This window comes from Balaenoptera ricei, chromosome X (assembly GCF_028023285.1).
Source record: "Balaenoptera ricei isolate mBalRic1 chromosome X, mBalRic1.hap2, whole genome shotgun sequence".
In the NCBI taxonomy this organism is placed as follows: Eukaryota; Metazoa; Chordata; class Mammalia; order Artiodactyla; family Balaenopteridae; genus Balaenoptera; species Balaenoptera ricei.
The window spans coordinates 120,087,613-120,102,186 of NC_082660.1; the positions used below are offsets into that span (position 1 = coordinate 120,087,613).

The window sequence follows — 14,574 nt, forward strand, 5'->3', positions numbered from 1 at the left end:
GAATTATAGGAAATGAGGAGTTACAGCTAAAGGGTTTGGTGTTTGTTTTGGGGGTGATGTAAGAATTCTATAATGGATTGCCATAATAGTAGTACAACTCTACATATATACTAAAAACTACTGACTTTTGGCATTCTACAAATGGGTGAATTGTATGATTTGTGAGTTATATCACAATAAAGCTGTTTGAAAAATCTAATTACTAGAACCAGAAGTCAAAGTCATGTTTAACAACTCCTTAATATTATGAGGCCTCAGTTTCAAAAGCTACCACTTTTACAACGGAATCTGCATTGGAACTGTTCTTTGATTACTACCTGTTGCATCTCCTTCAGCACGAAATAAAACTTTTAAAATTCCTTTGTAGTATCAACAGAATCATGGAGGGAGTCCAAACTCTGTCTTACAGCAGATAATTTCAATTCAGCAGCCTGCTGTTATTCTCCACCTGTCTTTCCTCTTTTCCAAACAACTCCCTTTGTAATCACAACTTTGGTTTTTGGAGGCAATCCTTTTCTTTCTCATTCTCATTTAACCACATCCTTTCTCTTCCAAGTTGGTTTCTAATTCTCTCTGTTTCTCAAGAATTTATCTACAATTGCCCTCTGCTAAGCCTTCCAGAACATCTTCAGATTCCTTTCTGTAAAGATTTCCTATGCAGTTGCTAAACAAATTCCTCTATCCCAACTCTTGGCCCAGTTAGAAATTACAACATTTTTGTGTTGTAGGCTTTAATTTTAGAAATTCCTTTTCCTTCTTTGTCCTGCTCATATGACCTTATTCAAAAATTGCAAGATCTTCTTCAAGTTGCTTCCACCTATAAAGTTGTTTGCTGCCCAGGATCACATCTTGATTCCTTGGGTGAATCGAGGTTGAAGTGTTTAGGGGAAAGAAAATGCCCTTTAGATTTTACATAGTTTCTCTTTTTTACTTAGTGCTTCAAACATATTAGCCAAGACATAACTATGGATGGGATCTGGGTGTTATGGGTTTAAATTATAAACCTTTACTTTAATTTTGTAGAGTTTTATAAAAGAAAACATGACTCAATGTATGCTTTTACCACTAACCATATTAACAATATGTAATGAAATTTGTTTTAAGTGAATTACAACTTGTCTTCCTGGAGTCTCTAGTCCTTTTCAAGAATTTTCTCTTTTCTTTGAAGCATATAAGCCATAATAGGTTATAAGGAAAATTGAAGAGATCATTATATTTATGTCCATATTCGTTCTAAACGGCTAACTATATAATCTACAGATAATTTCTATTGAAGACAATTACAAGGGGTAACTTTGGCAGATTAATATTAAACTCCACACGGTTTAAAAACCTTACTATTTCAAATAAAAAGGAAAAAGAAAAGAAAAAGAAAATGCCATTATCCGACCGTCCTCATTGGTTAGTGACTCAGCTGAAAGGTAAGCCTGGGACTTGTCCAGAAGCAACAGTGCTCTAACTTCCCCTTCATTGTCATAAAACATTCGGTTGACAATGCCTGACCTCAGGAACAGAGCTTTGAAGGAATCATTCTGAAAGTGATTCTCTGGTGAAGCAAACATCTTTACTAGGTTTACAATCACAGATAGCGCACTGTGTCCTCTCGCACACTTCTGGGCAGCTTTACTTTGCAAATATGGATTGACCTTATCTTCTGAGAGTAATCCTCATTTGCATATAAAAAGGCTGACAGGTGATCCTTGTTTATTTTCCTCCCAGGCATGCAGAGCTCTGGTTCCCTAGCCTGAGTGGTTTCTCACACTGATTTCCAAAAGAGGTCAATTTCATCCCCACTGTACAACTGAGCTACATACAGTTTCTCCTCTTTGATTCATATGGATAACTTCTGTCCAAATGGCTCAACACTAGGTAAACACTGAAAAGTTGGAGACACTGACAACCCGAGATATTCGGGTTCTTAGAAAGAGGCCTTCTCCAGAGGGCTATGCTAAGCATTACAGAAGATATAAGACGAAACAAGGTTCCTCTCCTTCAGGGAAGCATAACGTAGTAGCAGAAACACGGGGTATGACAACAGGAGACCGAAATTGGTCTACAATCTGCCACCGGTAATCCAAGTGACCCTGCGGACATCGCGTCCTACATCTCAATTTTTTTATATGTCAAGGAGAAATATAAATGGAACCCACACCATAAGGTTAAAACCTACCTAACAAGAATAAAACAATAATAGCTGGGAAGGACGTGCCAGCGAACCAGACAAGGGTTTTAAAAATATAAGGGACTGTTATTCCTGACCTAGCGAGGGGTCTGACCAGGAGGACCAAAGGCCTCTTAACTTAAGGAGTCCCGGGACGAGCCTAGGGATGACTTTCGGGGTTGGTGGCCCTAACCAGGCGAACTTCCCGGTAGAAAGGGCCACCGACTGCCAGAACGCGACGCAGGAGTAATCTGGACGCCACTCCGCAAGTCGGGGGTCCGAGATCACGGCGTCGGGCGTCAGCAGGCTGCATCGTTCCCAGGCGACGAGACGCCTTCGGGGCGCCGCTAGGCCTCCCGCGGGCCCGAGACTCGGTGACCAGAACTCTTTTTTTTTGCATCCGGGGCTAAACCCGGGACGGGAAGGACCCGCGAGACCGTTCCGGCGTGGCTGCGCTGCGGCTCCCCAGGCGGAGGGACGGCGATGCTGGGCGTGGCTGTCACGGAGCCACCGGAAACGCATTCTTCCTTTTCCGGTTGGGGCCAGTCCACCGCCTGAGACCCCAAAATGGCGAGTTGGGGAAGGGTCTCGGGGCGTTAGAGCGCTCGGGCTGGAACCGAGCTGCCAACGCCCCGTGCTCCCGCCGCTCGCGGGGCCTCGCGCTTTCCCGACATCGCCCCCGGGAGCGCGGGAACCGGACCCTCCTTCCTCCCTGTGGGGGCGGGAGGCGTGACGACGTCATAGCCGAGCCGAGAAAGAGGGAAGTGGCGTCCACGGAAGCCGGAGCTGGGTGGAGGTAACCGACAGGCTGCTTTTCCTTCTGGGTTTGGTCAGGAGGGCCCCCGAGAAATGCCGGCCGCACGCGCCAGCTGCGTGGCGGCGAGCGGGGGTGCGGGCGCGCAGCATTTTCCTTTTCGCGGTGGCGTCGCTGCCGGGCGGCGGGTCGGCCTGAGAGCCGGCGGGACCTGTTCTCAGCGAGGCCGGCACTCAGTTTCCTACAGCCACTTCTAACCTCCGGAAGCAACCTCTTTGTACCCTGTGTGCAGATATAACCCAGGGCTGCTGCCGAACGAAGCACGCTCGGAGGCTGCCGGTGTGCTGAGAGCACGCGGGCGTCTTCGCGGTCGGTCCAGCCTTCTGGACCCACTTGTAGGTGTAGACGGGGGATGGGGCGTAAGGCCTACGAATGAGCCCAGCGAAACTTGCCCGTTTCCGCTGGCGTATGAGCATATCACTGGAGAAAGGGTTATTTCAGCTTCTGAGACATTAGTTTTGGCTGACAAAGAAAAACAGGAAGTGTCCCTGTACCTCCTGAGCCTGGACAGGCAGCAAGGAACCAGCCAGATTATTTCTTTGAATACCGGTGGCATCCTTGAAAGAACTTTGTTGTTGTTTCCGCTGCATCGCCTCCGAGAAAAGCAGACTCTCAAGGCCATCCTCAGCCTTGCTTAAAGATCTCTATGACCCTGAGGAAGTGTAAAGTCAAGAGAAGGCTTACGTTTACAAGGACCCTTCCTGTCTCTGAAGAACCTTAATCGTCACCGTTTTTCCTTTCCTTTTTTACAGTTTGACGTTTGGGTATCTTGTAGACAAAGCCAACTGTCAGTTTTTCCAGTAAAGTAAGCAAAAATTTTCAGACACAGGTACAAAGCCGCTCAGTGCCCTTTATAAGTCTTCCCAAAAAAACCAGTGTTGACGCCATCTGATTGCTTAGTGGGGAGATACTTGCTGAGAGGAATAAGGTTACTTTTTCTCTAATTACTTTACTTCTTTTCTGATCTGGCCACCTCAGTTTCCTTTCCAATATTAATATGATGGAAAAGAGAATATCAAATGTTCCATGAAGCAAAGACATCAGTCTCCATTAAGAGGACGAAGGGGCAGAGAAGTTGTTTTCCCCCTGACTAAAGACAAAAAACTGGGGTGATCTGTTACAATTTAGAGAAAGTCAAATATGCCCCATTTGTAAAGGTGGGACAGGGGGCACACAGATTAAGTATTGGATGATATCAAATCTCGTTTTAGTGAATGGGTGCCAGTTTTTTCACCCATCAACCTTAAAGAAAAAAGAAAAAGTGATCACCTGACATTTGTCTTCCCTGAGCCGTGCTTTGTTTCAAAGTTGGGTAACAAAGGAAAGGGGAAAAACATGTCCTGAAGTAGTCTTGAGTCATCCTGAGTGGCAGTTGATTTTAAAGGCGAGGCAGGACAGGAACTTTTCTGTTCGTTCTTCTCTGATAACTATAAATAGCAAGTAAATATGTGTCATGTGGCTTTCTTCTTGACGTGTACTTTTTTTTTCTACCCTCCCTCAGTGACCTTGGGGAGAAGATCCACTCATTGGTTTTGTACCAAGCCTGACAAGGCCTCAGTTGTCAAAGGTGGCCCAGGAGGATATCACACATAGGAGTAAAACTATTCCTAGAGCAAATGATGATGAGTGATCTGAACGTGAATGCATGCTTGTACCCACACGTGGAGGCTTTGTGGGAGACTAAGGGGTCTGTGAAAGAGAGCTCCAGTCAGAGTAAGAAATCCAGCCCACAGATGGACAGTCTTGGTCCTGAGAGCGCTCGCCAGCACTTCCGGAGCTTCTATTATCTTGAAGCACCTGGACCACTTGAGGCTGTCAGCCAACTGCAGGAATTATGCCATCAGTGGCTGAGGCCAGAGATCCACTCAAAAGAGCAGATCTTGGAATTGCTGGTGCTAGAGCAGTTCCTGACCATTCTGCCCAGGGATATCCAGAACTTGGTGCAGAAGTATCATCCACAGAGCATCAGAGAGGCTGTGGCCCTGGTAGACCGTTTTCAGAAAGAACCTGGTGGAATAAGTAATGAGGTGAGCGGAAAGATTCCTTACGTGTACACTGAAATAGGGTAAAGGTCCGGGGCGGGGGCTGCTAATTGGAGAATGGGATGGATTAGGTCACTCTTCTGTTGTTGCTTTAGAACAGCTAAGTGCGATCTGAAATCACAGACTTGCAGCGACAGTCAGCCTCCAGGTTTCAGAGTTCCTGGGAGTCTTACCTGGCCTTCGAGAAAAGAAATGCATTTTGCCCTCTTCAGGGCCAGGGTGAATTGAGGGTGGTGGGCCTGGTCTAGCATGGCCGAGGAGACAGGACTTAGCAACAGAGAAATTAAAGGCAAGAAAGACTTGGGGAAGGAGAAGAAAACCTGAAAGCGTGGACAGCATTTAGAGATCAAAGGCAAGCGAGGGTAGCAACCGAAGTATAAATCAAACATCTCTGGGGAGACTGCAGAGGAAGAGAAGAGATAGAAAGAAAAAAGGGAAACAGGGATACGGAAAGAAGAAAAGTGCCAACAGAAAAGTGGAGAGAAAGTGCTGAGGGGTGGTGCCCTCTGTGGTGGGGACACACATCTCAGGGCCAGGAGGAAAGAGCCCTGTGGCCTCCCTCAGTGCTCGGCCTTGGCCTTGCTGGTGAGTGGGGAACCAAGGTCTGTCCTTGGGAGATGGCAGCACACTTCCTTTCCTCGAGAGTCCACCTTGAGGAACACAGGCATCTTATTACAGCTGAAGCATATGGAGGAAAGTTAGGGTCCAACTCTTGCCCCAGTTTTTCCCTCTACTGCATCCCCTTTCTCCATGAAATCGTTCCCTGGGCATGGGAGGATTGGAAAATCTGACTGACGGGAAAACCTTTTTTATTCGCGTCCTCATTTTTTTAGAGAAAACTAGAAGATACAAATCCACTAGGTCAAGGATCCAAGTCTAGAAAGCAAGAGAGTGGAGGCAGCGAGAGGACAGGCAGCCTACCCCAGCCTGCTCGTGGCCTGAGCTGTGGCCATCTGTGGAGGGCCGGAGGCCGGCAGCGGTCGCAACTTCTCTCATTTTAGCCTAATCTTCCTAGATCACGTGTATAGTTCCTTGTGAGAAAACCATGGTGCAGTATCTCTTCGTTTTTAAAAATGACTTCCTTTAACGTTACACGCTCCCCAAACCTGGGCTCTAGTCTTGTTTGTTCCTCCACCACCACCCCAAAACCAAAAGTTCTTTGCTAATGAGGATGGGGATTATTTCTAGGTCACAGCCCATGAGCTGGGAAAGGAGACATTGCTCTTGGGAGGAACAGCAGTGGCCCCAGGCTTTCAGTGGAAGCCAGCAGAGCCCCAACCAATGGATGTGTTCCAGAAAGAGTGTTGGAATACATACTGGGTACTGCAAGAACAGCTGGGCTGGAATACTCAGAAAGAAACCCAGCTTTTATGTGGAAGAGGTGAGGAGCTTCATAATAATTCTCTTCTCCTGGGAGCTGTGGTAGTAATTGGTTCAGCTAGAATGTCACAGGAATTTTCCAGCTGCCCAGCCCTGCTGGCAGTTAGGATGTCTCTCTGGCGGGAGTATAGTAGGCCAGTGGTGGGTGAAGGTGAGGGCCATTCTGTGGTACAGAAACATCCAAATCACGGAACCCTGGTATTCACAATGTGGACCTTGCTCCTTAGAAATTTGAGAGGAGAGAGGAAGATAGAGCAGGGACAGGCAGGGTCATCTCACCTTTACAAGTTAGAGGAGAAATTGGGATCAGAAATGGGCTGTCATTGGCAGAATGGGAAGAAAATTGTACACCAGGAAAAAAGTAATGAAAGAAATCTCCCACATTTCCTACCATACACTGGAGGACCTGAGGCTTTCATTTTCAAACACCTCTAATTCTTGCCCAGCTCAGCGAAGAATTTAGTTTATGAGAGGAAAAACATAATGGATTTCCTTTTATTTCATGAAATCTGTGGAAAGAGTCAACTGGGAACCAGCTCTGTGGAGTGGTGGATATTTGGTTCTTGTTTGCAAGGAGAAGGCCACTTCTGGCACAGCACACCCCACACACACACACACACACACACACACACACACGCACACGAAGGTGAGCCATCTTTACCAAAGGAGTCCTATATTGTAGAAGTTGGCTCAGGGTATTCATAAATAGAAAAGAGAGAAATTTTTTTCTGGTTCTTTTCCCCCCACAGCTGTGCCTGCTCAACAGATTCTAGACTTTTTTGAGCAGACAAGCACCCCAAGCTGGAAGACGGCATTTGAGCTCATCCTGCCTGAGTCCCAGGTGAGCTGTACTTTCCAGCTTTTCCAGGCAGCCTGAACGTGGCTTTGTCTGCTTTTCTCTGCTACCCATGACCCACCGTACCCGGCAGGTGCTCTGAGGTTCGTTAGCCCCAGGTGTTCTCTAGGCAACTAGGCTTGGCCCTGTGGGAATTGGGCACCTCCCAAGCTGTGTACCGATCTCTTTGGTGCCTTCCTTTTCTTCCTTCATCTCACTTCTTTTCCCTTAAATCTTATACTCTTACCATCTTCAGTGACTGGCCTCCCGTGTCATTCGGAGATGAGTGATAGGACGGCTTCTGTCGTGGCAAGTACTGAACTACAACTTATTCTCTTCTTTAGAGTCCGTTGACATTTGAAGATGTGGCCTTGTTTTTTACCGATGAAGAATGGCAATTACTGGACCCTTCTCAGAAGATCCTCTACAATAATGTAATGCAGGAAAACTATGCGACTGTCACCTCTCTAGGTAAAGATTCTTCCTTTCCTTTGTGTAGAACTTGTGTAATCTGTCCCGTCCTCAGTTCATGGAAAATGAACTCCTGTGAGAGAGTCCCAGTGTTCCAGTGGCGGGTTGGTTCTCAGCTTGATGGTGTGGGGAAAAGGAAAGGCATATCCAGACCACCCGGAGAGCTTTTTACGAATACATGTCTCACTTCTTTATTCTAGGTAGAGTTCTTGATCTCTCATACTCCTGCCCCGCCCTGCAAACCCACTCTTCCATATCTTTTCCATGTCAGTAGCGGGCACCACGACTTACCCAGTTGCTCAGGCCCAAAACCTCTCAGTTATCCTTTATTCTGGTCTTTTTGTTATACCCCCCAGCCGATCCATCAGCAAGTGCCCTGAGCTCTGTCTTCAGAATAGGTCCTGCAATGCCGTTGGAGTATCCTATACTCCAGTATAAGATAAAAAAGTTTTTAACAAAAGGTGCTGAGTACAACCACGTCTCAACCTCTTCTGCTCTCACCATCTGGTCTAAGCCACCTCATCTCTAAGCAGGTCTGCTGGAATACCACTGGACTCCCCGCCCCCTCCACGTCGTTTCCATCTGTCCTCCTTATAGGTTTAGTTCTTCGCTTCCTCATTGCATATCCACCTACAACCACAGTAGAGTATAAAGAAGATGTGGAATCTAAGATTCTGCCCATTTAAATGTTGGGAGTAAATAAAAGTAGAAAAGAGTCATTCACTTTTCCTGAAAATAGTCTGGAATTAAGATGGCAGTCCATGACCTCAAAGTTTTATTCTCAGAACATTATCGTTGCACCCTAAACTTAAAGCGATCTGTTTAGCACAAGGGCAAGAACCATAGACCCGAGGTCCCCAAGAGTTCAAGGACAGTCTTGGAGAGTCTCCTTGAGGTAAGTGTATACATAGGAAGAGGAGAAGATTCCTTGATAGGAACCTTCATAGGAGCTTAACATTTTTAAGATTTTGTTCCTGTATTTTTTTAATTAAACTTTTTATTGAGTTAATTGTAGATTCATATGCATATTTAAAATGTAATACAAAGAGAACCCATGTACACTTTACCCATTTTCCCTCAATGATAACTTTTGCAAAAGTATATAATATCACAACCAGGATATTAATACTGATATAGTCCACTGACCTTATTCATGTTTCCGTTTTTCCTTGTATGTGTGTGTATTTAGTTCTATAAAGTTTTATCACATGTGGAGGTTTGTGTATTCACCACCACAATCAAGATACTGGATAGTTACATAACCACAAGGAGCCCTCCTGTTGCCCTTTTATAACCACACACACTTCCCTCCCACATCCCACCCCATCACCAACCTGTGCCAACCACTGATCTGTTCTACAGTTTTTAAATTTTGCCATTTCAAAAATGTTATATGAATAGAGTCATGCAGTATGTAGCTTTAGGGGATTAACTTTTCTCATTCAGAATAAGTCCCTAGAAATTCATCTTAGCTATTGCGTGTATTGGTAGTTCAGATGAACTGCTGAGAAGCATTCCATGATATTGATATACCACAATTTGTTTAACCATTCACCCATCGAAAGGTATTTTTGCTGTCTTCAGTTTTTGGCTATTGCGAATAAAGCTGCCGTGAACATTCACGTACAGGATTTTGTGTAGAGATAAGTTTTCGTTTCTCTGGGATAAATGCCTTTAAGGGTGCAATTGCTGGTTCATATGGTAATTACATGTTTAATGCCAAACTGTTTTTCAAAGTGGCTGTACCATTTTACATTCTCAGCCAGCAATGGATGTGATCCAGTTTCTCCACATTCTTGCCGTTGTTTAGTAGTATCACCGTTTTTAAAAAATACTTTTTTTGCCTTTCTGCTAAGTATGTAGTGTTATCTCATTGTGCTTTGGATTTGCATTTCCCTAATAGCTAATGATGTTTTGTAGCTTTTCATGTGCTTATTTGCTATCTCTATGTTATCTTCAGTGAAATGGCTTTTGCCCATATTTTAATTAAGTTGTTTTTTAACTGTTGAGTTTTGAGAGTTCTTTATAGATTGTAGATTCCAGTGCTTTCTTGGATATGTGGTTTGCAAGGAGTTTCCCCAAGGCTGTGTATTTTTCTTTTTATCCTCTTCCCATGGGCTTCCACAGAGTAAAAGTTTTGAATTGTGATAACCAATTTTTTATTTTTTCCTTTTACAGATTGTATTCTTGTTATCAAGGCTAGCAGTCTGACTAGCTATAGATCCCGAAAATTTCCTATGTTTTTCCTAAAAGTTTTATAATTTTACATTTAAGTCCATGATTCTTATTGAGTTGATTATTATATAAGGTATGAAGTTTAGATTGAAGTTCATTTTTTCGCCTATGGAGGTCCAGTTGCTTCAGCCTCGTTTGTTGAAAAGACTGGCCTTCCTTCACTGAATTGCTTTTGCACTTTGGTCAAAGATCAGTTGGGCATATTTGTGTACATCTATTTTGTTCCATCGAGCTATGTGTCTATCCCTCTGCCAATATTGCACTGTCTTGATTACTGTAGCTATACAATTTAGGAAGCCTTAATATCTATCAGGTAGAGTGATTCTTCCCACTTTATTCTTTTGTCAAGATAAAATTTTATTTTAGCTATTCTAGGGCCTGTTCCTTTCCATGTAAATTTTAGAATAAGCTCATCTATGTCTAAAATAAACTTTGTTGGAATTTTGCTAGAAATTACATTAAACCTATATATTAATTTGAGGGGGATTGATATCTTTACTATGTTGATCTTTCTAATCAATGAACACAGTATGTCTGTTTATTCGGGTCTTCTTTGACTTCTTTCATCAGCTTTTTGTAATTTTCAGTGTACGGATCTTCTGCATGTTTGTTACATGTATGTAGAAGCTAATTTTCATCGGAGCAATTGTAAATGGTATTATTTTAAATTTGGTTTCTGCATGTTCGTTGTTTTTGTATAGGCGTGCCACTAATTTTGTTTTGTTCTTTTATCCTGTGACCCTACTGAACTCACTTATTAGTTCTAAGAAGTTTTTTTGGTAGATTTCTTGGGATTTTTACACATAGACAGTCACATGATCTGCAGTGCCTTTTATTTCTTTGTCTTACCTTGTTGCAGTAGCGCCAACTTCTGGTACTTTGTTGAATAAGAGTGGTGAGAGCCGACTTCTTGCCTTATTCCCAACTTTATCGTAAAAAGTTTAAGCCTTTCACTATTACCTATGATGTTAGTACAGGTTTTTTTGTTGATACTCTTGTCAAGTTGATATAATTCCTTATTTTCTGAGTGTTTTTTATCGTGAATGGATGTGGGATTTGTCAAATACTTTTCTGTGTCAGTTAATGGGATTATGATCTTTCGAAGCTTGTTGATATGGTAGGTTATGTTGATTTTTTTTTTTAATTTAATTAATTTATTTATTTATTTTTGGCTGTGTTGGGTCTTTGTTTCTGTGCGAGGGCTTTCTCCAGTTGCGGCAAGCGGGGGCCACTCTTAATCGCGGTGTGCAGGCCTCTCACTATTGTGGCCTCTCTTGTTGCGGAACACAGGCTCCAGACGCGCAGGCTCAGTAGTTGTGGCTCACGGGCCTAGTTGCTCCGTGGCATGTGGGATCTTCCCAGACCAGGGCTCAAACCCGTGTCCCCTGCATTAGCAGGCAGATTCTCAACCACTGCGCCACCAGGGAAGCCCCGGTTATGTTGATTGATTTCAAATGTTGAACCAGCTTTGCATACCTGCAGTAAATCCTACTTGATCATGGTATATAATTCTTACTTATTGTTGCGTTCAGTTTGCCAGTATTTTGTTGAGGATTGTTGTATTTAAGTTCATGGGAGATGTTAGTCTATAGTTTTCTTTTTTAGTACTGTCTTTGTATGATTTTGCTGTCAGGGTAATTACTGGCCTTATAAAATGATTTGGGTAGTATTTCTTCTTCTCTTTTCTGGAAGAGATTATATAAAAGTGGTGTTAATTCTATAAATATTTGGTAGAATTCTCCAGTAACACTATATGAACCTGGAGATGTCTTTTTTAGCAGCTTTTAAATTATGAATTCAATTTCTCTAATGGTCAGAGTGCTATTCAGATTATCTATTTCATATTGGTTGAATTCTGGTAGTTTGTGGATTTTGAGAAATTGGCCCATTTTTCCAAACTTTTAAAATTCATGAACATAAGTTGTTTATAGTATTCCCTTATTATCTTTTTAACTGCTGCAGAATGTGTAGAGATATACCCAGTTTCCTTCTTGACACTGATGGTTTGTATCTTCTCTCCTATTATTTTTGTCAGTGTTGATATAGGTTTATCAATTTTATTTTCTTTAAGAATAAGCTTTTTGTTTGATTGTGATTTCTTCTGTGATCTTTATTATTCCTTTCTTCAACTTGTTTTAATTTTATTTTGCTTTTTTTCTAGTTTCTTGAGTTAGGAACTTAGATTATTTATTTGAGACCTTTCCTCTTTTTTATTGTAAGCATTTAGGGCTATACATTTTCCTCTGAGCATTCCCTTAGCTGCATTCCACATATTTTGATATATTTTAATTTCATTTTCATTTAACTATGTATTTTTAAATTTCCCTTGAGACTTTCTCTTTGAATCATGGATTATTTAGCAGTATACTGTTTCATTTCCATATATTTTTAGATTTTTCTGTTGTCTTTCTGGTTTTGATTTCTAGTCTGATTCCATTTTTGTCAGATTGCCTTTTCTCACTCAAGCTGTGATTTTTTTTTTTTTTGGTTCTAGGTGTGATGTGTTATTTTTTTTATTGCATCCTGATCATTTTGTCCATTATGTTAGGAGAGTCTGGGTCCTATTTAAATATTTTAATGGGCAGTCACTCTGTTTTAATTTAGCACACAGGTTCTTTCCTACTTTTGTGGAGTATGTGTCTAGTGACAGTTTAATTTTCAGAGCCTTTATAGTGTTATTTTGGTCTCCTTGGTTTATATGGTACTGCTAGGGTTCCCTTGCGTCCCCGCTGGTGCTGCCTGATGGTGAGGAAGATATTTACCTAGGCCAGAGTGTCTCTCAGTGGGAATCTCTGACCTATAGGGATGAAGAGGCTTCCTGGGCCTGGCCACTTGTGGCTAGGTCCCTCTTGCTAGTTCTGCATGCTTAATTTGGCGTCTCCTCACTGGGGTTCTAGTGTTGTCAGAAGGTTTCCCATTCAGATTTGGGAAGGAATAAGCCTATCCAGGTAGCCTTCTGTTGCTAGGTTGAGGTTTGGAAAACACTAGATCTGGTTTGCCTTCTTTTTTGGGTGTGGAGATGTAAGACATCTGCTGTGTTACTCTTGTAGTTCTGGGGTCCCAAACCATTTTGCCTTCTTTTTACCACTTTTTAGAATTGTCTGATCATTGTGTCTTGCATTCTTGAATGGGTTTGTTGTTGTGCCTAGCAAGGAGGATCAGGGAGAAATGGGCCTATGCCGTTTTGTCCAGATTGGACCAGAAATCACTTGTTCTTGTATTTTTTAAAAGCTGTCATCATTGATTTTTCTTTTCATTCCTACAGTTTTCTTGTTCTGGGATCAGATGTCTGATTCTTCTGTTTATTCCAACAGGGTTAAACCTCAAAAATGACACTGGAAATGAGCAACGTGTATCTCTTTCTACATTAGAAATACAAGCATCAGGACGCAAAGTATTAAGAAAGGCCAGAATGAAAGTTGCCCAGAAAACAACGGGCAAAGAAAATCATGGTGGTACACACAGGGTACGGAAACGGCATCGAGCTTTTCCAGGGAAGAAAAGAAAGAAACTTACAACTTGCAGACAAGAGCTTCCAAAACGTATGGATCTTCATGGGAAAGGCCATGCAGGAGAGAAACCTTTTAAATGTCAGGAATGTGGGAAAAGCTTCAGAGTTAGCTCTGACCTAATTAAGCACCAGAGAATTCACACTGAAGAGAAACCCTATAAATGTCAACAGTGTGATAAGAGGTTTAGGTGGAGTTCAGATCTTAATAAGCACTTACTGGCACACCAAGGAATAAAACCATATAGATGCTCATGGTGTGGGAAAAGCTTCAGTCATAACACAAATCTACACACCCACCTAAGAATTCACACAGGAGAAAAACCCTTTAAATGTTATGAATGTGGGAAAAGGTTCATTCAGAACTCCCACCTTATTAAACACCAGAGAACCCACACAGGTGAGCAGCCTTATACTTGTAGCATATGCAGGAGAAATTTTAGCAGGCGGTCAAGCCTTCTTAGACACCAGAAACTCCACAGGAGAAGGGAGTCGTGTCCAGTGTCTCCAGTCTGAAGAAAGCAGCTAGAGCTTGACACTAGAGATGATAAAAGAATACAAAATGATGAGGCACCCAGTGATAGGAATCTATCATCAGCAAAATTTGGGAGGGGCATATGTCATGTTTCACAAAAAGAAATCTAAAGTCTGTTTTATTCAGCATTGTATCCTCAGTGTCTGTCACAAGACTGATGCGTAATGACTTCTTTATAAATAAAAGAGTGAAATAGTTCTCATATATCTAAAGTTGTCTGTCTGTCTATTTCTATCTGTATCTGTCTGGTTACTCAGCTTCCCCACCCCCCGTGATCTAAATTCTTCAGGTATCAGGTGCTCAGCAAATACGTGATGGCCATGAGTCCTACTCCCATTCTTTCTCAGGAGAGACGGAAAATAAGAGTATTCAGGTCCTCTGAAGGGAGCTCAGAGAGAATTACTAAGTTCGAGGCAGTTTCTGTGGCTACCATTCTGTCTACATGAACAACCAAGCCAGGGTTCAGGGAACTTCATTCTGGAACAGGAAGAGAGGGTTCAGTGTTTGCCCTGGGAGAAGTACCCCCATTCTAGTTGCCTCTCTCCTGAGCACCCACTACTGCAGTGTTTTCTGTCAAGGAATTCCAAGCAGCA

The 14,574-nt window shown here is 42.8% G+C and overlaps 1 protein-coding gene across 5 annotated transcripts; it reads left to right on the top strand.

Moving 5' to 3' along the window:
* The first annotated feature begins 2,586 nt into the window (after positions 1–2,586).
* Positions 2,587–14,187, top strand: ZNF75D (zinc finger protein 75D). Of its 5 annotated transcripts, XM_059911014.1 has the most exons (6): positions 2,680–2,957; positions 4,477–5,002; positions 6,206–6,398; positions 7,147–7,238; positions 7,577–7,703; positions 13,253–14,187. In XM_059911014.1, the coding sequence occupies exons 2-6, from the start codon at positions 4,592–4,594 to the stop codon at positions 13,960–13,962; spliced, it is 1,533 nt and encodes a 510-aa protein (XP_059766997.1). In that variant the 5' UTR covers positions 2,680–2,957; positions 4,477–4,591; the 3' UTR covers positions 13,963–14,187. The 5 variants fall into 5 exon arrangements, with proteins under 5 accessions (XP_059767001.1, XP_059766997.1, XP_059766998.1 ...); XM_059911018.1 differs by lacking the exons at positions 4,477–5,002; positions 7,147–7,238 and having other exon boundaries at positions 2,587–2,957; XM_059911015.1 differs by lacking the exons at positions 6,206–6,398; positions 7,147–7,238.
* Positions 14,188–14,574: the final 387 nt, after the last annotated feature.